Source organism: Vulpes lagopus, chromosome 7 (genome assembly GCF_018345385.1).
Source record: "Vulpes lagopus strain Blue_001 chromosome 7, ASM1834538v1, whole genome shotgun sequence".
Classification (NCBI taxonomy): Eukaryota; Metazoa; Chordata; class Mammalia; order Carnivora; family Canidae; genus Vulpes; species Vulpes lagopus.
In genome coordinates this window covers 25,208,397-25,232,001 of record NC_054830.1, presented here as the reverse complement: position 1 = coordinate 25,232,001, position 23,605 = coordinate 25,208,397, and the positions used below count along the sequence as shown (strand labels likewise).

Genomic DNA, 23,605 nt, shown 5'->3' with positions numbered 1-23,605 from the left:
GTGAGTATAGACGATGTTGTGAGGCTGAAAATACAGAAGGACTTTAAAGATATTGATATGAGAGTACTGAAAGTGCTAGATGGTAGAATGGAAGCTGCTTAATAATGAGGGAAATGAAAACAGCAGGGATATGAAAATGAAGAACAAGTGTAGTAGGAGTCAGTGGGTAAGAGCCCTGAATGGATAGGAGGCTTCAGGCAGAGACTGGCATGCTTGAATTTAGTATTTCAGAATTGTGTAGTGTTCCAGGAGAGAAGGTCCTAAGGTATATAAAGTGGATGACTAGAATGCCTTAGAAAAGTAAATGAAGACAAGATAATCAAAGAACTAAGGGGCTGCCATGTCGTGATGCTCTTCCTCATGGACACTGGGTCAGGCCAGAGTTATAGTAGAGAGGAAGAAACTGAACCAAGTATCAATGATGGCGTTGCTTGGGTGCTGGTAAGTGAGAAGAGCAAGCATGTTTGTCAAAGAAGCAAGGGGTAGAGAGGGGGGAGTAGAGTATTTGGGAAACATCATGGGGGAGTAAGGAGAAAACTGATTCCACATCTCAAATTTGAAGCAAATAGGACAATGTTTGCTGAAATAATCTGGTAGAAAATGAAAAGTATTCTAGACCAGCACTGTCCAATAGAACTTTCTGCAATGATAGAAATATTTGCATTGTCTAAGAAGGTAGCTACTAGTCATGTGTAGCTGGCTACTGAGCATTTGAAATATGGCTTAGTACAGGGTTCCCTGGCTGGCTCAGTCAGTAGAGCATGTGACTCTTGATCTCAGGGTTGTGAGGTCAGGCCTCATGCTGGGTGTAGAGATTACTTAAAATCTTTTGAAAAACAGGGCTTGGTGCAATTGAAGAACTGACTTTTAATTTTAACTACTTAAGATTAAATTGTTTAAATAGTTAAATTAATTAGATTTAGTTAGTTAAAATTAAATATAAATAGCCACATATGACTGTTGGCTAGCACACTGGACAATCAAGCTCTAGACCATTCATTTTTTTTACAGATAAGAAACAAGTCCAGGAATGCTAAATACTGCCTTGTTGCCATATAACTAGATAGGGCAAAGCTGGGGCTACAGTGATGGTTGTAGAGAAGAAACTGAAAAATAAATGAAGAGGAAGACTTATTAATGAAATTAACTTGGAATATCAATAGTATTAATTATTAAAATTATTGAAAGCAAATGATAATTCCAAAGATAGAAGCCAAGGAGATTAAGAAGCTAAAATGACTTTAATAATAAAGGATAAGAAAGAAATTTGGCACAAGGGAAGCAGTTGATAAATTTAGGTGTTTTCATATTTGATTTAAGAGGAATATTTTAGATTGAAAGCAATCAAGAGGGCATAGCAAATATAATGCATGGGCCTTGATTGACTTGTTTTGAAGAATCAGTTGAAAAGACATTTCTAATACAACTGAGGAAATTTGAGTACTGGCTGAGAATTACATGATACTAACGAGTTTTTGGTTAATTGTGTTAAGCTGTGATAATGTCATTGAGGTTATATAGAATACTCCTTACTTTTAAGGGATGAATATTGACATATTTGGACGTGAAATGCCATGGTATGCATAATGTTCTTTAAAATACTGTTTTAAAAAATGAAGCAAATGTGGCAAAATGTTGACATTGGTTAAATCCAAGAGATGGGTACCTGAATGTCCATGCTATTATCTGTTTTCAACTTCTCTCTTTCATATTAATAAAGAGGTCTTCTGACAACTTTATAAAGTCAGAAGTATTTAATGTGATTTTATTAATAGTGAAAACTGAAATTTGTCTAGTATGTCATGTATTTCTCCTCCTGCTTAACTTGATGGGGGAGAAATTATCCCTATTTATAGATGAAGAGGCTGGGTCTCAGAGATATTATGTATTTGCTTATCTAGTAAGTAATTGACAGAGCTAGATCTTGAATTACAATTTTCTGGCTTCTGTTTTAATATTTCCTACATTATATCACAGCAGGATATATATTATCTTATACATAGAATAAATTTTTGCCTGAGAAGTTTGCTTTTTTAAAAAATAAACATATGAAAAATAATTGCCTTTAGCTTTGCCTTATGAGTGGAGAAATCATTCAGATGTCCCCTCAAATGAGTCTCATCTTTGAAGCAATGGACCTTTCCCAGGCCTCAGTAAGTTGATATTTTAATATAACAGTAGTTTGTGTATTCATTTGGTCAGTAGGTATTTTTTATTATGTGTCAGAAGACAAGTCAGGCAGCAGGATAAGATTAATAAGACACAGTGTATTTAGGGAGGATAAGAAGCTTATAAATAGTCCCACTGTACTGCTATGTGTGAGTACTTTAAGAATATGGAGGGAGGGAGTGCCCAAGAGGGGAATGGGTAGAGGAGGACTATGGAAAATGTTTGAGTGTTTTATCTGGTTTTGAGGGTTAATACTTCTCTAGGGAGATTAGCTGGGCCTGGGCATTCCAAATCATGACAAGATGATATGCAAAGACCTGGAGCCATGACATGTCTGGGGATCTGTGATAGCAAACATTTCATTTAATGTATTTGAAGCTGTAGAGGAAGACAGGAGCTTCATCATGAAAGGCCTTATAGGTCATTCAAAGTAGTAGTTAATAACTGCCAGGTACCACTGGCATAAGGACAACTTTGAAAAATAAAATGTCTTTTTTCTCTAGCCAGCCACCGTAAGCCGCTGTGGCATGATTTATTTGGAACCCTCGCAGTTAGGATGGGAACCACTTGTATCCTCTTGGTTGAATTCCCTGAAAGAACCTCTTCAGGAACCAGATCATCAGGCTCTTCTGAGAGGACTTGTTGACTGGTTAATAAAGCCCACTTTACAGCTTCGTAGGAAAAACTGCAAGGTAACACTGTAATTCTCTGATCTGTTCAAGTTTTTTTTAGTTTCCATTCAACTTGACCTAAGTCTAAAGTCACAGTAGTAGGATAAATAACTAAAATCAGTTTCTTCTTAGACATTTGGTATTCACTTTTTATAAATTTTTTTTTAATTTTTATTTATTTATGATAGTCACAGAGAGATAGAGAGAGAGGCAGAGACACAGGCAGAGGGAGAAGCAGGCTCCATGCACCGGGAGCCCGACGTGGGATTCGATCCCGGGTCTCCAGGATCGCGCCCTGGGCCAAAGGCAGGCACCAAACCGCTGCGCCACCCAGGGATCCCAGTATTCACTTTTTAAAGTGGGATGTTCATTGTGACAATCAGTAGTTCACATGTACTTGTAAGAAATAATCAGTGCCATGCACACTTCACCCAGTTTCCCCCAGTGGTAACATTTTGCAAGGCTACATTATATCACAACAAGGATATTGACATTAATACTACCTACTGATCTTATTCAGATTTCTTTTTTTTTTTTTTTTTTTTAAATTTATTTATGATAGTCACAGAGAGAGAGAGAGAGAGGCAGAGACACAGGCGGAGGGAGAAGCAGGCTCCATGCACCGGGAGCCTGATGTGGGATTTGATCCCGGGTCTCCAGGATCGCGCCCTGAGCCAAAGGCAGGCGCCAAACCGCTGCGCCACCCAGGGATCCCTCTTATTCAGATTTCAATGGTTATATTTGTACTCAGGTGTGTGTGTGTCTCTCTCAGGGTTTCATTTAAAAATTTTTAATAATTTATAGAGCAGCTCAGGTGGCTCAGTGGTTTGGTGCCACCTTCGGCCCAGGGAGTGATCCTTGGAGACCCAGGATCAAGTCCCACATTGGGATCCCTGCATGGAGCCTGCTTCTCCCTCTGCCTGTGTCTCTGCCTCTCTCTCTCTCTGTGTCTCTCATGAATAAATAAATAAAAATCTTTAAAAATTTTTAAAAATAATTTACAATTTTAAATATAAGCGCAACTTTGTGCCCTTTGCCCAATGTATCCCCATTACCCCACTTCCCAAGGCCCTGTGACCACCATTTTACTCTGGTTCTATACATTCAACTTTCAGATTCTGCATATAAGTGACATGCAATTTTTTCCTTTCTGTGTCTGACTTTCCACTTATCATAATATCTTAAAGTTCATCCATGTTGTTGCAAGTAGCAGGATTTCTCTTTTAAGTCTGAATAATACTCCATATACATATATATGATATTTCTTTTTTTTAAAAGATTTTATTTATTCAGTAGAGTCAGAGAGAGAGAGAGAGAGATAATGAAAGAGAGAGAGAGAGAGGCAGAGACACAGGCAGAGGGACAAGCAGGCTCCATGCAGGGAGCCTGACGTGGGACTTGATCCCGGGACTCCAGGATCACACCCTGGGTTGAAGGTGATGCTAAACCGCTGAGCCACCAGGGTTGCCCTATATGATATTTCTTTATCAATTTTTCCATCAATAAACAATTTGTGTCCATATCTTGGTTATTGGGAATAATTCTGTAATGAACATGGGAGTTCCATTGCACATGGGAGTGCAATGAACATATATCTTTGAGGTATTGATTTCATGTCTTAAAAAGGGATTGCTGGATCACATAGTAGTTCTATTATTACTTTTTTGAAGATACTCCATACTGTTTTCCATGGTGGCTGTACCAATTTATATTCACACCAACAGTGCACAAAGGTTCTCTTCTCTCCACATCCTCACCAAGACTTATCACCTCATCTTTATAGTCATCCTAACAGGTGTGAGGTGATATCTGGTTTTGATTTGCATTTCTCTGGTGATTAGTGATGTTGAGTGCCTTCCTATATACCTATTAGCCATTTGTATATCTTCTTTAGAAAAAGTGTCTGTTCAGGTCCTTTGCCCATTTTTAAATTGGAATGTTTGGTTTTTTTGCTATTACACTGTGTTAGTTTCTTATAAATTTGGATGTTAACACCTTATCGGATACATGGTTTGCACGTATTTTCCCTAAATTTATAGGTTGCCTCATGACCCGTAAGATCATGACTTGAGCAGAAACCAGGAGTTGGATGCTCAATGGATTGAACCACCCAAGCATGCCCCTTCCCACATTGTGTATTCTTGTTGCCCTAGTGGAAGATCAGTTGACTTTATGTTTGGATTTATTTTGGATTTTCTATTCAGTTCCATTGGTTTATATGTCTGTTTTTATGCCAGCATCACACTGTTTTGATTACTTGATTACTGGAGCTTTGTAATATAATTTGAAATCAGGATGTGTGATACTTTCAGCTCTGTTCTTTCTTAAGATTATTTTGGTTATTTGGAATCTTTTGTAGTTCCACACAAATTTTTAGAATTTTAAAAAATTTTTGCCAAAAATGCTATTGTAATTTTGGTAGGGATTGCTTTGAATCTGTAGATCACTTTAGGTATTATGGAGATTTTAACAATGCTAATTTTTCCAATCCATGAACACAGAATGTTTTCCCATTTATTTGGGTCTTCTTCAATTTCTTTCATTAATATTTTACAGTTTTCAACGTACAGTTCTTTCACATTCCTGGTTAAATTTATTCCTAAGTATTTTATTCTTTTTGATGCTATAATAAATGGGATTGTTTTCTTGATTTACTTTTCAGATAGATCATTGTTGGTGTAAACAAATGCAATTGACTTTTGTATGTTGGTTTTGTATCTTGTAACTTTACTGAATTTGTTCTAAAAGGTTTTTTGTTTTTTGTTTTTGTTTTTTTTTTGCATGGAGTCTTTAGGGTTTTCTACACATAGGATCATGTTATCTAGAGATAGAAATCATTTTGCTTCTTTTCTGATTTGGATGCCTTTTATTTCTTGTCTGATTGCTTTAGTTAGTACTTCTTGTTGAAAAGGATTGGTGAGAGTGTGCATTCTTGCCTCATACCAAATCTTAGAGGAAGAGCTTTCAGTTTTACCCCAGGGATTATGATTTTAGTTGTGGGCTTTTCATAAATGTCCTCTATCTTATTGCAGAGATTTCCCTTTATTTTGCGGAGAGTTTTTAATCACAAATGGAGGTTGAACTTTGTCAAATACTTTTTCTTTTCTTTTTTAGCAGTTTTTTTAAATTTATTTTTTATTGGTGTTCAATTTGCCAACATATACAATAACACCCAATGTTCATTTCCTCAAGTGCCCCCCTCAGTGCCTGTCACCCAGTCACCCCCGCCCCCCGCCCCCTCCCCTCCTACCACTTTGTTCGTTTCCCAGAGTTAGGAGTCTCTCATGTTTTGTCTCCCTTTCTGGTATTTCCCACTCATTTTTTCTCCTTTCCCCTTTATTCCCTTTCACTATTTTTTATATTCCCAAAATGAATGAGACCATATAATGTTGTCCTTCTCCAATTGACTTATTTCACTCAGCATAATACCCTCCAGTTCCATCCATGTCGAAGCAAATGGTGGGTATTTGTCGTTTCTAATGGCTGAGTAATATTCCATTGTATACATAAACCACATCTTCTTTATCCATTCATCTTTCGATGGACACCGAGGCTCCTTCCACAGTTTGGCTATTGTGGACATTGCTGCTAGAAACATCGGGGTGCAGGTGTCCCGGCGTTTCATTGCATCTGTATCTTTGGGGTAAATCCCCAGCAATGCAATTGCTGGGTCGTAGGGCAGGTCTATTTTTAACTCTTTGAGGAACCTCCACACAGTTTTCCAGAGTGGCTGCACCAGGTCACATTCCCACCAACAGTGCAGGAGGGTTCCCCTTTCTCCACATCCTCTCCAACATCAAATACTTTTTCTTAATTTATTGAGATGATCATGTGATTTTTGTCTTTCATTTTGTTAATGTGATATATCACATTGCTTAATTTGCATATCCCTTGCCTCTCAGGCATAAATACCTTTTGGTTATGGCATGTAATCTTTATAGTGTGTTGAATTCAGTTTGCTAGTATTTTTTTTAAGAGTTTATTTATTTATTCATGAAAGGCAGAGAGAGAGGCAGAGACACAGGCAGAGGGAAAAGCAGGCTCCATGCAGGGAGCCCAAGGTGGGACTCGATCCCTGGTCTCCAGGATCGTGCCTTGGGCTAAAGATGGCGCTAAACCACTGAGCCACCAGGGTTGCCCCAGTTTGCTAGTATTTTATTGAAGATTTCTGCATCTATATTCCTCAGATTTTGGCTTATAGTTTTCTTGTGATTTCTTTGTCTGACTTTGTTATCAAGGTGATTCGAGCTTCAAAAAGTAAGCTTAGAAGCATTTCCTCTACTTCTATTTTTTGGAAGAGTTTAAAAAAGAGTGGTATTAATTCTTCTTTGAATGTTTGGTAAAATTTGGTTGTGAAGTCATCTGGACTCTAGGAAGTTTTTGATTACTATTTCATCTCTTTATTATTGATCTGTTCCAGCTTTCTATTTCTTCTTACTTCAGTCTTGGTAGATTGTACGTTTTCCTAGATAAATTCCTTCCAAGTTATCTATTCCTAGATAAATTCCTTCCAAGTTATCCAGTTTGTTTGCATGTAATAGTTCATAATTATCCCCATAACTCTAATCTCTTCAAGTTCACCTGGCTTCTACTCTGTCTCTTCACCATATGACCCTTAAAAGGATTTAGGGTCAGATATTTCAGAATGATCTCCGCATCTTGAGATCCTTAACTGCATCTTCCAATACCTTTTTTCCATTTAGGATCACATTCATGAGTTCTGGGATATGACATGGGCCTCTTCTTTTGGGGACCACCATTCAACCTGCTACACATGTACACACACACACTCATACACATTAGTAACTTACATATAAATAAAAATATTGATATCGGGAAGGCAAAAGGTATTCAGTAGATTTTCTTCATCCTAAAATATTACTTTAGAGATAGGAAAAATGTTCTGCACATAAGAAAAAAGTGAATTCTACTTTATGAAAATTCTGTACAATGTCTTCATAGAAAAAATATAGTCATTTTTCAGTTTTTCAATTTCAAAATTCTAATACTATATGTTGCAAATAATAAAAAATAGGCTTCATCTTTCTGACGAGTGATGGATTTTCTTTTCATAATTTATTCCCATATTTTCCACATCTACTTAGTGCCCAGGATTTATTGATCTTTCTTGCTAACTTTTATCTGTCCTCTCCTCTCCTCTCCTCTCCTTTCCATTCAGGTTCTTCTGCTCCCTCCTTCTTATGGTAGCCACAGTTCTGACCTTTATAATTTCTTACCTGAATCAACTTAATAGAGCTGTTCCAGTGCATTCTACATCCTTCTGCCAGAATGAGGATTCCAAAATACAAATTCATTCCATTAACTTATTTTCTAACTTATTCCACTTAGTATAATACCCTGTCGGTCCATCCATGTTGTTGAGAATAGCAAGATCTTATTGTTTTTAAATTTATTTTTATAGCTGAGTAACATTTCGTTGTATATATACCACACTTCTTCATTCATCTATTGATGGACACTTGGGTTGCTTGCATATCTTGTCTATTGTGAATAATGCTGATATATATATATATATAGGTGTGCTTATATATTTTTATTATTATATATATTATTATATATAATATTATTATATTATATAATATTATAATATATATTATATATTATTATATATAGGTGTGTGTGTGTGTGTATATATATATATATATATATATATATATATATATATGCTTATATATTTTTGAATTCATTTTCTTGGGGTAAATATCCAGAAGTGGAATTAGTGGATTGCCTGGTACATCTATTTTTAATATTTTCAGGAGCCTCTGTACTGTTTTCCAGAGTGGTTGCAATAGTTTGTGTTCTCACCAACAGTGCACGAGGGTTTCCTTTTCTCCACATCCTCACCAACACTTGTCATTTTTTATTTTTTTGATACTAGCCATTCTGACTAGTGTGAGAGTTTTTAGATGAAATACTTTTTTTATTCTCCAAATAAGGTGAAAGTAAAGTATCTTACTCTTTCCACTTTGCAGGAACTGATTCCAACAAGTGATAGCAATGTGGTTGTATCTCTCACACGCCTCTTTGAAGTACTACTCTGTAATGTGCTGCAAAATGATCCTACAAGCAAGCATATTCGTATTTGGATTATGGTAGGCTTTACACTTAATGAGATTTTAATTTACCGCATAAAATGTGCCTCTGGAAATGATAATTATGTTAAGGAAGACTATATGATCCAGAGCTGTTTTTTGGTGAGCACCAAAAGAATAGCTGAAGGCATCAAAGTCGCCCTGACCTAGTATTCTGACTTAAAAGAAAAAAAAATATTTTAAAGAAAGTAAGATATGGGATGCCTGGGTGGCTCAGTGGTTGAACCCATCTGCCTTCAGCTTAGGGCGTGATCCTAGGATCGAGTCCCCCATGGGGCTCCCTGTGAGGAGCCTGCTTCTCCCTCTGCCTATGTCTCTGCCTCTGTCTCTGCCTCTTTCTCTTTTTGTCTCTCATGAATAAATAAATAAATCTTTTTTTTTAAAGGGGGTAAACTCCTAAAAGAGGAATTACTAGATCATTTGGTATGGGCATGTTATTTTTATTTTTTTAGTAGACTCCACACCCAGCATGGAGCCCAACACAGGGCTTGAACTCACAACCCTAAGATCAAAACCTGAGCTGAGATTGAGTCAGATGCTCAGCCAGCTGAGCCACCCAGGCACCCTGGTATATGGGCATTTTAAATCTAGGTAGATAGTGCCTGAGAAATATTGTTCCCTGCGATTTAGATATGCTCCACTCCAGTATCTCTGTAGATCTGGCCTTTTCCAAATATGTGAGCCAGGCCTCCTTCATATGTTAAATTTTAGTGAATTTGTTAAAAATTTCTTTTAAATCATTCGTTTAAATTAAACTTTTTTTTTTTTTTTTTAACCAACAGGCTACCTTTATATTTTCTTTGATTTGGTCCATTGGAGGAAGTTGTGATACAGACGGTCGGATCGTTTTTGATACTTTCCTACGGGCAGTCATCCTGGGAAGAGATGGAAACAACCCAGTGCCTGAGTCTGTTGGTAAATGGGAATGCCAATTTGATGAAAAAGGTCTGGTCTATGACTACGTGTATGAGGTATGGTATGAAATGCTAGTTATGATAAACTATAAAACACAAAGTGTTGGAGCAGCTGGCAGCTCTGAGTTCCCGACCTAGCGTTATCTTGAGCCCTATGGTTCGCAGTTTTGTTCCTTCTGTTTCTCTTCCTTTAGCTTGTGGATGGTGCAGATAAACCTTCTTTAAGGCTATTTTACAGTTTCAGATTTAAATTAAATCTATTTTCTCCACTTTAAAAAAAATGTACAAAACGATTCTTTTAAACAGCAAGCATCTGAATAATCATTCAGATTCGTGCAAACTTTACTTCACAGAGACCTAAGATCTGCAGAGAGTCTTAAGTATAGCTTTCCCTAGATCTCAGGACTTGCAGATAAAGAGGCAAGCCTAGAAGGGCGAGTTACTAGCAAAATCAGGACCTGAATCCAGCTCTCCTGACTACCAGTGTAGAAATGTTTCCCAGCACCATGCTAAATACAGAATTTTCAGAATACGACCTGAGACAGAGTTTCATCTTCATTAGTCATAGTGGGAAGTCAACAAAATAATCTCTAAAACTAAAAAAAAAAAGATCAAGAAATGATAACACAAGCATATTCTCTGAGTTGGCGGTGAATTCCAAATGTCCAGCTTAAGGGGTAAAGGTATAGTGGTTGCTGGAGAAGAGGAAACAAGAGTGGGAAACTTCTGTTTTTCTCAACCTTTGTAAAAGTTTTGACTTTAAAATATTTGCATATATAACTTTGATAGAAATGAAAGCCACAACTTAAAAAAATTAGGAATACGAATTACTAAAGTAACATTCACCCAGACTTACAAAATTACCACCACGTGTTTGTACAATTTGCCAGAAAATAAGAAAATTCTTTGATGCCAGCTATAGCACTGAACTAGGAGGATAGTTAATCCAAAGAAAAATGTGTTTTTTTAAATTGGGTGGTGGATTCATGGGTGCTTTTTAATCTACTTTATGACTATAAAATGTTATATACATTATTTTAGATTAATTATTCCCACAAAAGGTTTTATTATGATGATTAATTATTCCCACAAAAGGTTTTATTATGATGATAAACTATGTTTTTAAAAGCTAACATGACATCAGTGTGTTAAAGAGCCTTTCAGGTATCAAGTGCATGGTTATATTTTAAAACTTATGTTCTCTTTTAGTTGAAAAACAGAGGTCGCTGGCTCCATTGGAATGAATTAATTAAAAGTACTAATTTAGGAGAAAAACGTGTCAAGATTCAAGATATCATAGTCCCTACAATGGACACAATTAGATATACATTTCTAATGGATTTGAGTATCACCTATGCAAAGTAAGAAACTCTATTATGGACATGCAATTTAAATATAATAGTGCCATTCTAATAGAATCACAGGATTTTTTTTTTTTTTAAGAGAAGGAAAGAGAGAGAGAGTGGGAGAAGAGGGCAGAGGGAGAGGTAGAGAATCCCAAGCAGGCTACATGCCCAATGTGGAGCCTGATGCAGGGTTTGATCTCACACACCTGAGATCATGACCTGAGCTGAAATCAAGAGTCAGATACTTAATCCTCCAAGACACCCAGACACCCTGGATCATAGGACTTTTTTTTTTTTTTTTTGATCATAGGACTTTTGAAGTAAACTTGGAGGTCATTCATTTTCAGATAACTAAGACCCTGAGGAACTAATTGACATCCCAACAGTGACCTCTGTTACTAGTGGCAAACCTAGAATCCAGCTTTTCTATTGCCTACACCAAAAATTAGCCATCATACTTTGTCGCCTCATAAACCTCCTTATATTTATTATATGAGTAACAGTGAACTAAAAATCACTTGCAGTGTTAGTGGTAAACAGATATGTATTCTATACCTCAAAGATTTAATATGCTCCTGAGTATTGACTATGATCCACATTCTCCCATTTAGCATTTTTCAAGTATGTCCTATGCCAGTTCTTCATAACTTAAGATGAACGTGAAAATCAAAGACTAGGGGTGCCTGGGTGGCTCAGTTGGTTAAGCATTTGCTTTCAGCTCAGGTCATGATCAAGTGGGTCCTGGAATCAGGTTCCACTTCGGACTTCCTGCTTGGCAGGGAGGCTGTTTCTCCCTCTACCCGTCCCTCCTTCTTGTGCTCTCTCTCTCTCAAATAAATAAACAAATAAAATCTTTTAAAAATATTGTAAAAAATCATAGACTTAAATCAGAAAAGCACATCAAGAAGAGTGCACATTTCCTGACACATTTCCTGACACTAATCAAAAGCCTAGCATGTACTGTAGGGCATATTCATATCAACTTAATGACATTTTTATACTTATTTTTCTTTTAAAACATTAGACATAATTTATCATTAATGCTATTTAAACTAGACAAGCTTAAATAATATGCATGAATGTCATAGTTTGTTTGTTTTGTTTTTGTTTTTCTTGTTTGGTTGGTTTTTGATAAAGAACCTATTTCTTAGTGAATATTCTAGACAATTTTATCTAGTTTAATTTAAAAAAAACTACATACACAGGAAAAATAGCCCATAAGGGAACATTATTTTATCCTTATTGTTACACTTAAAAGTATTTTTAAATCCAGTATAGTTAACATACAGTGTTGTATTAGTTTCAGATGTATGGGTATAGTGACTCAACACTTCTGTGCATTACTCAGTGCTTTATTTGTTACATTTTTGCATTTCGAGGCTAATATTGAAAAGAAGAAGGCAAGGAAGTCACTAGCCTATTCTGGGAAGTTCCTAGTGTAAGAGCTCTTTTGTGCTGTGAACCATCTATCAGAATAATAATTTTTTTTAACTTTAAAATTTTTTTAAATTTTTTTAAAGATTTTGTTTATTTCAGAGAGAGCATGAGCAGAGGGTGGGTTAGAGGCAGAGGGTGAAACAGGTTCCCCACTGAGTACGGAGCCTGACTCAGGGTTCTATCCCAGGACCCTGGGATCATGACCTGAACTGAAGGCAGACGCTTAAGTGACTGAGCCATCCAGGCACCCCTAGAATAATGCTTTTAAATGAATACATACAAATACAGAATTACAAAGGAAAGGAGATATTGAAACACATTAAGATATTAGACAAATCATGGGGATCCCTGGGTGGTTCAGTGGTTCAGCACCTGCCTTTGGCCCAGGGCGTGATCCTGGAGTCCCAGGATCGAGTCCCCGCATCAGGCTCCTGCCATGGAGCCTGCTTCTCTCTCTCTCTCTCTCTCTCTCTCTCTCATGAATAAATAAATAAAATCTTTGAAAAAAAGATATTAGACAAATCTGGGTATGGTAGTAATACATGTGCTGCTTTCTTGACACATTAAATAATATCATCTAGCAGTGGGTCTGATGCCTATCATAATTTCAAATAATAGGCATAAGTGGTATTTTTGAGATGTCTGTAACCATTGTAATATTTAGAATAATATCTGTGATTTCTATTAGTGATAAAGACACAGGTACTATTGATATAAGTGCTGCATTTTAGTTAAAGATAGTAAAAATAAATATATAACCTTTTTGTCATCTAAGTTCATAGATTCCCTGAACACTAACTAAAAATTTCTTCCATTGGTCCATGGCTCCAAGTTAAGCACAGTATTTTATTAAAAATTTTTTACAGATTTTATTTATTTATTTGACAGAGAGAGCACGCTTAGGTGGTGGGTAGGGACAGAGGGAGAGGGAGAAGCAGGCTCCCCACTGTGCAGGGAGCCTGATGCGGGGCTTGATCCCAAGACCTGGATCATGACCTGAGCCAAAGGCAGCACTTAACCACCTGAGCCACCCAGGCACCTCTAAAATTTTTAAAATAATTTTCCATAAGGCAAGTGTTACTCAGACTGAAACATATAGATGAAATTTCAGGGGCCACTGTAGTTCTAAAAGAATTTTAATTTTATGTTTATGCTTTAATGGTAATACTTAAAATTAATATTGACATAATTTGGGCCCTTTAGATGACCTCTTAGAACACTGTTGCTCAGTCCATGTGTTTGTCTTTTTGTATTGTGTGGGGCCAAGTCATCCATTAAAGAGTTAGTGTTTAATTTTTAATTCTATTTTTTTTTTAATTTTTATTTATTTATGATAGTCACAGAGAGAGAGAGAGAGAGGCAGAGACACAGGCAGAGGGAGAAGCAGGCTCCATGCACCGGGAGCCAGACGTGGGATTCGATCCCTGGTCTCCAGGATCGCGCCCTGGGCCAAAGGCAGGCGCTAAACCGCTGCGCCACCCAGGGATCCCTAATTTTTAATTCTAAACAGTCTTTCCACACCGGGATTCCCCAGAGTTCTGTGAACATAAACTCATAGGGTTTTTTTTTTTTTTTTTCTCTTTTAAATTAGTTATGATCGGGTAGCCCGAGTGGCTCAGCAGTTTGGCGCTGCCTTCGGCCCAGGGCATGATCCTGGAGTCTCGGGATCAAGTCCCACATCGGGCTCCCTGCATGGAGCCTGCTTCTCCCTCTGCCTGTGTCTCTGCCTCTCTCTCTCTCTCTCTCTCTGTCTCTCATGAATGAATAAATTTTAAAAAAATCTTTAAAAAATAAATAAAAAATAAATTAGTTATGATCACTCAAGAATGAGAAACCCTGCCTTGAGGCCCTACTGAATGAAGAATTCTTAGAGTTTGCTTTTGGACAAATGTTTTCAAAAAGTTAGTAAATGTTTCTAAAGGAAACTCTAAAATGCTATTAACAGATATAACTATTAGCTTTATACTTCACAGTCACCTAGTTTTTTAATGACTGCAAAACAGCCTAAACCTATTTTAATGGCATCATCTTGAATCTGTCTCTTCTACCTTGTACTCTCTTGCCTGGACCCCCAACTGAAAAAGTACAAATACATCACTTTTCTGAGGAGACAAACTTTAGCTTTCTTTTCTGAAAAGCAAAGCATGTTATTACTTTGTTTATGAGTATTTTGGGGGCATAGCAATGTTACACTTGTCCAAATAATAGTTTGTTACTATGAAAGTCTCAGTAACAGTAAGCAGATGTGTGTGCCAAGTCTCACTTTTTACCAGTCTTACATGAAATAACAGCAGTGGATTAAAATGTGAATTTTTAGATAAAGGTGATTTCATTACTTAGGTTTTCAATTAATTCCAGCCTTCTGTAATAGAAATGTTTTTTTTTTTTTGTAATAGAAATGTTATTCTGACTTTTTCTCTTGTTTGATGATATGTTCATTGTTTCCATAAAGGCCACTGCTTTTAGTGGGTCCAACGGGTACAGGAAAATCAGTGTATGTGAAGGATAAACTAATGAATCACTTGGAAAAGGACCAGTATTTCCCTTTTTATGTTAATTTCTCTGCACGGACCAGCGCCAACCAGGTTCAGGTTCGTTTAAAGCCAGAAACATGGGTCCATAATTAACTTTTTTGCCTTATTTGATTAGTGTTTAAAACTGTATATTAAATGAGCAGCTGTGTAAGTCTTCTATAATTTAAGGGGAACTTCAAGTCTCTTGTTTTTGGCATTATAAGTACATTTAAAAAAAACTTTAAGGACAAAAGTTCAAGAGAACATTTTAAAAAAAATTTATGTTCCCATTTTTATTAATTAAATCCCTAGGTTATAAATTGTTATTTTAAACAAAGGATAAAAGACATCCCAATTAACTAATGATTTCCAAGAGAATTGTAATGTTGGAACCACATTCAAGGGAACATTTTTGTATTAATACTGGATTCTTGAGCTTTGTTATCCTTTGAATTAAGTCCAAGAAGAAGCCACAATTGATTTCTTAAATGGAGAAAAGCCAGGGGCTTGAGGGAGTTGGAAGAAAATGAGAACTTTCTTTCTTTTCTTTTTATTTTTTTGCTGCCAAGTCTATCTTTATTTTATATATATATATTTTATTGAGAGTGAGAACTTTCAATTGTTCTTTTTAGACTCTCCCAGATGGTCCTTAAGAGCATTTACTGTTTACTGAAGCTCTGTCCGTGAAAGACATACCTCTCAAGCTATGGACTATTGTATGATCTTATGTGACAGGAACCATGCAGCTGCACATCCCTTTCTTTGTGTCAAGTTGAAAGTTGTGCATGAGACCTTTTCTAGTCTCTATTATAACCATCCATGCCTAAATTTATGTCCATTCTCACCTGACATATTTGGCTTATTTCTGTTGTTTTCAGCCTATAGAATTTCAAAATCTTACAAATTTGGATTAGTGTTTTTAGGAATTTAGGAATTTAGGAATAAGTTAAAATTAATAGATATGTTGGGCTCTCCAATGAGGAAAATATTTTGTGTTTGTGTGCAATATAAATATATAAATATGTATGTAATAATTCTGAGCACATGGGAGAATTTCAATAAATGCTCTTTGATATTGAATATAAGGTTTGATATCACCCAAAAAATGAATAAATATAAACACACAGGACACACAGTGCTTATAATTAGACTGTAAATTCTATTTTTTCCCTGGGGTTAACTACGACTTTAAATACTACTACTCTTCTTTCTATTTTAGAATATTATTATGGCTAGATTGGATAAAAGACGCAAAGGAGTTTTTGGACCACCTATGGGAAAGAAGTGTGTGATTTTTATAGATGACATGAATATGCCTGCATTGGAGAAATATGGAGCTCAACCTCCTATTGAATTACTACGACAATTTTTTGATTGTGGGCACTGGTAACTATTTAACTAGAGTCTTAATTATCCATTCTGAAGTCATTTTTGCTCTCTTTTTCTATCTTAGTTTTTCACATCAAAGTAGGGCATTTTTGCAAGTTACGTATGGAGGAAAATGGTTGCTCAGATTTTCTTATACAGAAATTTTTGGAAGATTTTTCTGTACTTTTTTTATGACATTCTTTCCTCTGGGTGTGTGAGTTAGATTACTGAGATGAATAATCCAGTATTGGGAATGTGTTTATTCAATAATGGAATAAATTCTTTCCTTTTAAATCATCGAAAATAACCTACAGATTACATTTTTCAAAGTGCCATTCTCCCAAGGCTTAGAATTTGTGAGTAAGCTTCAACCTAAGTAACCATAATCAGCATCCTATGTTTCTGCCATTTTAAATTCTTTGTATTTTCTGTGACTGTTTGGGACTATATATCCTTGAGATAGCTTGATTTTGACACCAATTTCATAGATAACTCTTCTGCTCCCTCCATCTCATTTTTTAAAAAAGATTTATTTATTTTAGAGAGCTTGCACACATGTGCATGCATATGTGTGCACACACATGTGAGTGAGGGGAAGTGCAGAGGGAGAGAATCTTTAAGTAGACTCCCCTCTGAGCACAGAACACACTGCAGGGCTTCATCTTATGAAGGACTGAGCTACCCAGGCACCCCACCCACCATCCCATTTTTATGCTATAGTTAGTTTCCAACATGTGAGACATTGTATTTTTTAGTTAGGATCAATAATTCTTCATTTCTTCTTCTTAAATGTACTTTCCTAACCCCTAGTATGCATGATTTTTTAAATCTAAGGCAAGGGTAGACTAATTTGGAAGCTAAGTCATATTTTGGAAATATATTTTTGTTATTACTACAGGCTCTTGGAATCTTGTGTCCAGAAGGTAACTGCTATTAATAGTGTATTTCTTTTTTTAAATTTATTTTTTATTGGTGTTCAATTTCCCAACATAGAGAATAACACCCAGTGCTCATCCCATCAAGTGCCGCCCTCAGTGCCCATCACCCAGTCACCCCACCCCCTGCCCACCTCCCTTTCTACCACCCCTTGTTCGTTTCCCAGAGTTAGGAGTCTCTTGTGTTCTGTCTTATTCCTTCAAGGTTTTTTTCTATACAAACATATTTTTATTTAAAAAAATGGACTCATATTACACAATCTTTTGTAACTTCTTTGCACTTAAAATTTTCTTTTGAAAACTGTCCATAATGTTTGTCTATCTGATTTTGTTGGCTTTTTATTTTTTCATTTTGTTGGCTTCTAATACAATTTAGTTGTGTGGATCCTGCCATAATTTACTTAACATAAAGTAATAACATAATTTACTTAACAAGCTCCCTCCTGACAGTTTTTAGGGTTGTTGGCAAAAACTAAGTCATATTTTCATACTTTCTGTTAGGGGTACTGGTAGAATAAGGACTGGCTGTATAGATTTCTCCCACATCCTCTGACCCTTTTTTGCAAGAACTTCAGTGTTAAAGGACTTAATGGCCTATCAGTAATAAACACATTTTCACTTTGAGTGGTTTCATCTAAATTGAGCCATTCATATATTTCTTTCTGATCAAAATTTCTTTAGAGATTTGTTGTTCCCCAATGGGTCTCTATATAACAGAAGTGTTACAGATACTATTTAGACATTTTTATGTGCCCTCAATATTTGAGATGCAAAAACAAAATCAGGACTTTGCTATAAATAGTATGACTATATAATTGTTCAAACTGGGGCATTTCTGAGTGTAAAAGGGGAGTGTTATTAATAATTACTCCAGGACAAGCCTGCCCAGAATTGCCCTAGGCAAAATGGGACATACGGTCACCCTACCTATAACCAGCTACAAACAAGAATAGTCTTTCATCCATACTTCTGGATTTGGAGTGAGGAGAGAAAAAACGGAGAGTAAAAGTGGAAAGAAGAGTAGGAAAGAAAGGGAAGGGCAGAAGGGAGGGTCATTCTAGATTCCAGAATTTGGGCAGCAGAATCAGTGTCACTGGAAGGAGAAATGGAGTGCTGCTTTAAAAGACAGCACCCTGTCACAGAGGCACCAGGGTGGCTCAGTTGGTGAAGCATCTGACTCTTGATTTCAGCTCAGGTCATGATCTCAAGGTTGTGAGATCGAGCCTCCTGTCAGGCTCTACACTGGGGGTGGAGCCTGCTTAAGTTCCTCTTTCTCTCTCCCTCTGCCCTTCCCTCAAAACTGCCCCCCCCCCCGAACAAAAAATGTTCTGTCCATAGACTGGTGATTGCCTGAGGCAGGTGCTGAGGGGTGGGTGAAATAGGTGGAGGGGGTCAAAAGGTACAAATTTCCAATTGTAAAATGGATAAATCCTAGGCATGTAATAGACAGCATGATGATTATAGTTAATACTGTATTACACATTCCAAAGTAGTTAGGAGAGTGAATTTTGAAAGTTCTCATCACTAGGAAAAAAAAATTGTCATTATGTGTGGTGACAGGTGTTAACTAGACTTACTGTGGTGATCATTTCACAGTATTGACAAATGTCAAGTCATTGACAATTGACAATTGCCAAATGTTGTATACCCAAAATTGTTATGTCAATTATACCTCAATTTAAAAAAATAGAATTTATTTTTAATTTTTCTACTCTAAGCATTTTCTAGGACTTTTTCTTTTAGAGAAGCTAAAATCAGATTAAGTTTCTAGGCAGTTCTACATTTCATTCCATCTTGTTGGCTTGTAATTGATTGCTTTGGAATTTTTATGTGCTTTCAAGGTATGACCTTAAGGACACAAGTAAAATCACACTGGTTGACATAGAGCTGATTGCTGCCATGGGCCCTCCAGGTGGTGGAAGAAATCCAGTCACTCCCCGGTTTATTCGACATTTCAACATCTGCTCTATCAATACTTTCAGTGATGAAACTATGGTCCGAATCTTCTCATCAATTGTAGCATTCTATCTGAGGACTCGTGAATTTCCTCCAGAGTACTTTTCAATTGGGAACCAAATTGTCAATGGGACAATGGAGGTGAGCATATACTTGGATATAGAATCTTTTAGTATTATATATTTTCCTCGTTTGGACTTTTTTTTTTTGAAATGTTTTTTTCCCCCTTAGCCATCTACTGTGGTCTTCATTGTCAGAGAAGCTGTTAAGAAGGTTTGAGAACAGGAGAATCATAGGCTTTGAAATCAGGGATGCTAACTGGGTTTTGAGCCTTGACTACTATTTCTTAGTTATGTGACTTAGAACAAGTAATTTGACTTTACATAAAAGTTTTTTAATTACTAAAATGAAATAGCACCTATTTCACAAGGTAGTTCTAAGGAAATTATTTAGGATCAGTATCTGCCACACTACACAAGGGTTTCCTCGACTCTTAGGTTTCTACCCTGGTGTTTCTTAGTTTTCTCTCTCTTACCTACTATTCTCCGTGTTTGTCTTTAAAAAGACAGCGAAAGGGTCACCTGGGTGGCTCAGTCAGTTAAGCATTTGCCTTCAGCTCAGATCATGATCTCAGTGCCCTGGGATTGAGCTCACTGGAGAACCTGCTTTTCCTTCTCCCTCTGCCTCTTTCTCTGCTTATGCTCTCTCAAGAGCTCTCTCCCTCCCTCCTTCCCTCTCTCTCTTTCTGCCAAATAAATAAATAAAATATTTTTAAAAAATAAAATAAAAAGAGAAAGGAGTGTCTGACTGGCTCAGTTGGTAGACAGTGTGCAACTTGATCTTGGGGGTCATGAGTTGGAGCCCACACTGGGTGTGGACCCTACTTTTAAAAAGATAAATAAATTGGGATGCCTGTGTGGGTCAGAGGTTGAGCGCCTGCCTTTGGCCTAGGGCATGATCCTGAGACTGGGAATAGCAGTCAAGGCTATACTGGGAATAGCAGTCAAGGCTCAAGAGAGGAGCCTGCTTCTCTCTCTATGTCTCTGCCTTGCTTTGTGTGTCTCTCATGAATAAATTAATAATATCTTTAAAAAAAAAGCTCATTGTCATGCTAGACTTGGTACTCTACAATTTTCTAAACCAATATAATTTGATAAGATAAATATTCTATAGAATATACTATTTGTTACATGACTTTCTTATTATAGCCATTTTACTTTGGCTTTGTTGCTTTCTTCGTATTCAGATATATAAACGATCCATGGAAAATCTTTTGCCCACTCCCACAAAATCTCATTACACTTTCAACTTGCGGGATTTTTCACGTGTCATCCAAGGCTGCTTACTCATTGAAAAAGATGCTGTGGAGAGCAAGCACACCATGATCCGCCTGTTCATACATGAAGTTCTTCGGGTGTTTTATGACCGCCTCATTAATGATGATGATAGATACTGGCTATTCAATTTAATCAAAACTGTTATAAAGGACCATTTTAAAGAATCATTTGATGGTATATTTTCACATTTGAGGAAGGACAATGCACCAGTGAGTATATTTAGTGATTATAAACATACTAAATTAAAATGGTACAATAGCATGAATTGTTAATAATCATCTTTAAAAAATACTGTTGCTTCTGAGCAATCATATTCTTTTCACTTTCCTTATTGATAGGTATTTATTTTAAGAAGATTTGTCTTCAGAGGAATTATGTAGGTAACATGGAAATTATTTAAAGTATAAAACTTTGGGGCATCTGGGTGGCTCAATCAGTTGAGCATCCACTCTTAATTTTGGCTCAGGTAATGATCTCCGGTAGTGAGATTAAGCCCTACATCAAGCTTCATGCTCAGCACAGAATCTACTTGTCCTCCTTTCTCCCTCCACCCTCGTGCTCTTGGTCTTGCTTGCTTTCTCTCTTCTTGCTCGCTCTCAGAAAGAAAGAAAGAAAGAAAGAAAGAAAGAAAGAAAGAAAGAAAGAAGAAAGAAAATAAAGAAAAAGAAAGGAAGAAAAGAAGAAAGGAAAGAAAAGGAAAGAAAGAATAGAAAAGGAAGAAAGAAAGAATAGAAAAGGAAGAAAGAAAAGAAAAGGAAGAAAGAAAGAAAAGATAGAGAAAGAAAGAAACTATATGATAGGAATGAAATGATATAATGAATGAAAAGTGCTTAACATGGTGACCATCCCTTAATAACTACTCTCAGAATGACTTTTCTTGGCTCTGGCAGGGAAAATTTATATGACAAAAGTTTCTATTCTTTTTATTTTTTGAGTATATAATTTCAAGCATTAACTTTACAAGTATATTATTTACTGCCCTAATATTTATAAGAACTATTTATAATTGATAATCATCTCATAACATAGACAAAACAAAATTTTATATAACATTTTCTTAAATTTTTTTTATCAACTGTAAATTTTGTAACTTGATTTCCACTCTATAGGTAACTGAAGAGAACTTGAGAAATCTCATGTTTGGCGATTATATGAATCCTGACCTTGAAGGAGATGACAGAGTTTATATTGAAATTCCAAATATTCACCAGTTTAGTGACATTGTGGACCAATGCTTAGATGAATATAATCAAACTCACAAAACAAGAATGAATCTTGTCATTTTTAGGTATCTACATTTGGTATTGATGGTGGAAATTGCTGTTTGTAAAATTTTTCTGTGAGATATTTAAAATGTACCAGAAGTATAAAGAAAAATATGGTGAATAACCCTATACTGATCACCCAGCTTAATACATAATATATTAGCTATTTATTTGAAGTCCATTGTGTAGCCAACCCTCTCTGACTGCATCCCCATCATACCCTGGGAGTAAAAAGAAACTCAGGTGCTTCTTTGGATTTTACTACACATGTATGTTCCAAAACATATATGCAGTCTTATTTTGCATATTTAAAACTCATAAGTGGTATTATACTGTCCATATCCTTCAAGTTTATACTCTATTGTTTGTGAGAGTCACAAGAAATGAGTTTTTGCTACTAACACAATGTAGTCATTTTTCTGAGGTAGACCTTTAGGTGACTTCTGGTTTTTGCAATTATAAAAAACCATTTGAATATTCATGTCTTTTTGGGTACATGTGTTAGAACTTCTTGAGTCTATATTCCTAAAAGTGGAATTATTGTGTCCATCTTCCACTTTACTAAGTTTTGCTGAAATGTCTTCAGAAATGATTATTTAAGAGCTCCCATGTCCATTAGGACACTTAGGATTTGTCAACACTTAGGATTGCCAGGCTTGATAAGTTTTGCCAGTCTAAAGGAGAGTGGAACAATATCTCATTGTGGCTCCAATTTTAATTTCCCTGATTACGAGTGAGGCTGGATGTCTTTAATGAATTTGTTGATTTTGTAGAGAACTGATTTTCTGTATCTCACATAGAAATCCTAGTATTAAAAGATTGAAGAAATATTTTTAAGAAAAGCAGTAGTATGCTTCCAGTAATAGGTAGTTAAATTTTTATTTTATTTCTATAATTTGAATATTACATTTCAAGAATTTGTACTTTAAATTGTTTTCCTTTGTATCAAATTATTTGATTGTAATTTCTTTTGAAAAAATACACTTCTTGATGATTACCTCTTTAAAATTGGGATAACATATAGGATAGCAAAGTCCACCCTTCCAAAAATATTAAATAATAGTTACATGTAAATATACATTTACATTCATATTTCCAAGTATAATAATACTGATATTTCATAGGTATGTATTGGAACATTTATCACGAATATGTCGAATTCTAAAGCAGTCTGGTGGAAATGCTTTGCTTGTTGGACTTGGAGGGAGTGGTCGTCAATCTTTAACTCGTCTAGCTACATCCATGGCAAAAATGCAGATCTTCCAACCAGAAATTTCTAAAAGCTATGGTATGAATGAGTGGAGAGAGGATCTGAAGGTAAAATTATTATTATTATTTTTTTTATTTATGATAGTCATACAGAGAGAGAGAGAGAGGCAGAGACACAGGCAGAGGGAGAAGCAGGCTCCATGCACCGGGAGCCCGATGTGGGATTCGATCCCGGGTCTCCAGGATCGCGCCCTGGGCCAAAGGCAGGCGCCAAACCGCTGCGCCACCCAGGGATCCCTGAAGGTAAAATTATGAAGAAACCTAGTGTCTAAAATAATATGAGTGCTATGAAGAGAGAGCCAACCTGTAATA

General features: G+C 36.2%; 1 protein-coding gene across 1 annotated transcript in view; it reads left to right on the top strand.

The window, feature by feature from the left end:
• The window catches only part of DNAH12 (dynein axonemal heavy chain 12), a 215,192-nt gene that overhangs the window by 84,727 nt on the left and 106,860 nt on the right, over positions 1-23,605 (top strand). The window contains exons 33-43 of the mRNA XM_041762972.1: positions 2,070-2,153; positions 2,673-2,861; positions 8,834-8,953; positions 9,736-9,924; positions 11,077-11,228; positions 15,103-15,241; positions 16,383-16,549; positions 19,308-19,563; positions 20,669-20,968; positions 21,869-22,047; positions 23,149-23,341. Of these exons, the coding sequence (XP_041618906.1) occupies positions 2,070-2,153; positions 2,673-2,861; positions 8,834-8,953; positions 9,736-9,924; positions 11,077-11,228; positions 15,103-15,241; positions 16,383-16,549; positions 19,308-19,563; positions 20,669-20,968; positions 21,869-22,047; positions 23,149-23,341 (1,968 nt within the window). The remainder of the gene's footprint in view (positions 1-2,069; positions 2,154-2,672; positions 2,862-8,833; positions 8,954-9,735; positions 9,925-11,076; positions 11,229-15,102; positions 15,242-16,382; positions 16,550-19,307; positions 19,564-20,668; positions 20,969-21,868; positions 22,048-23,148; positions 23,342-23,605) is intronic.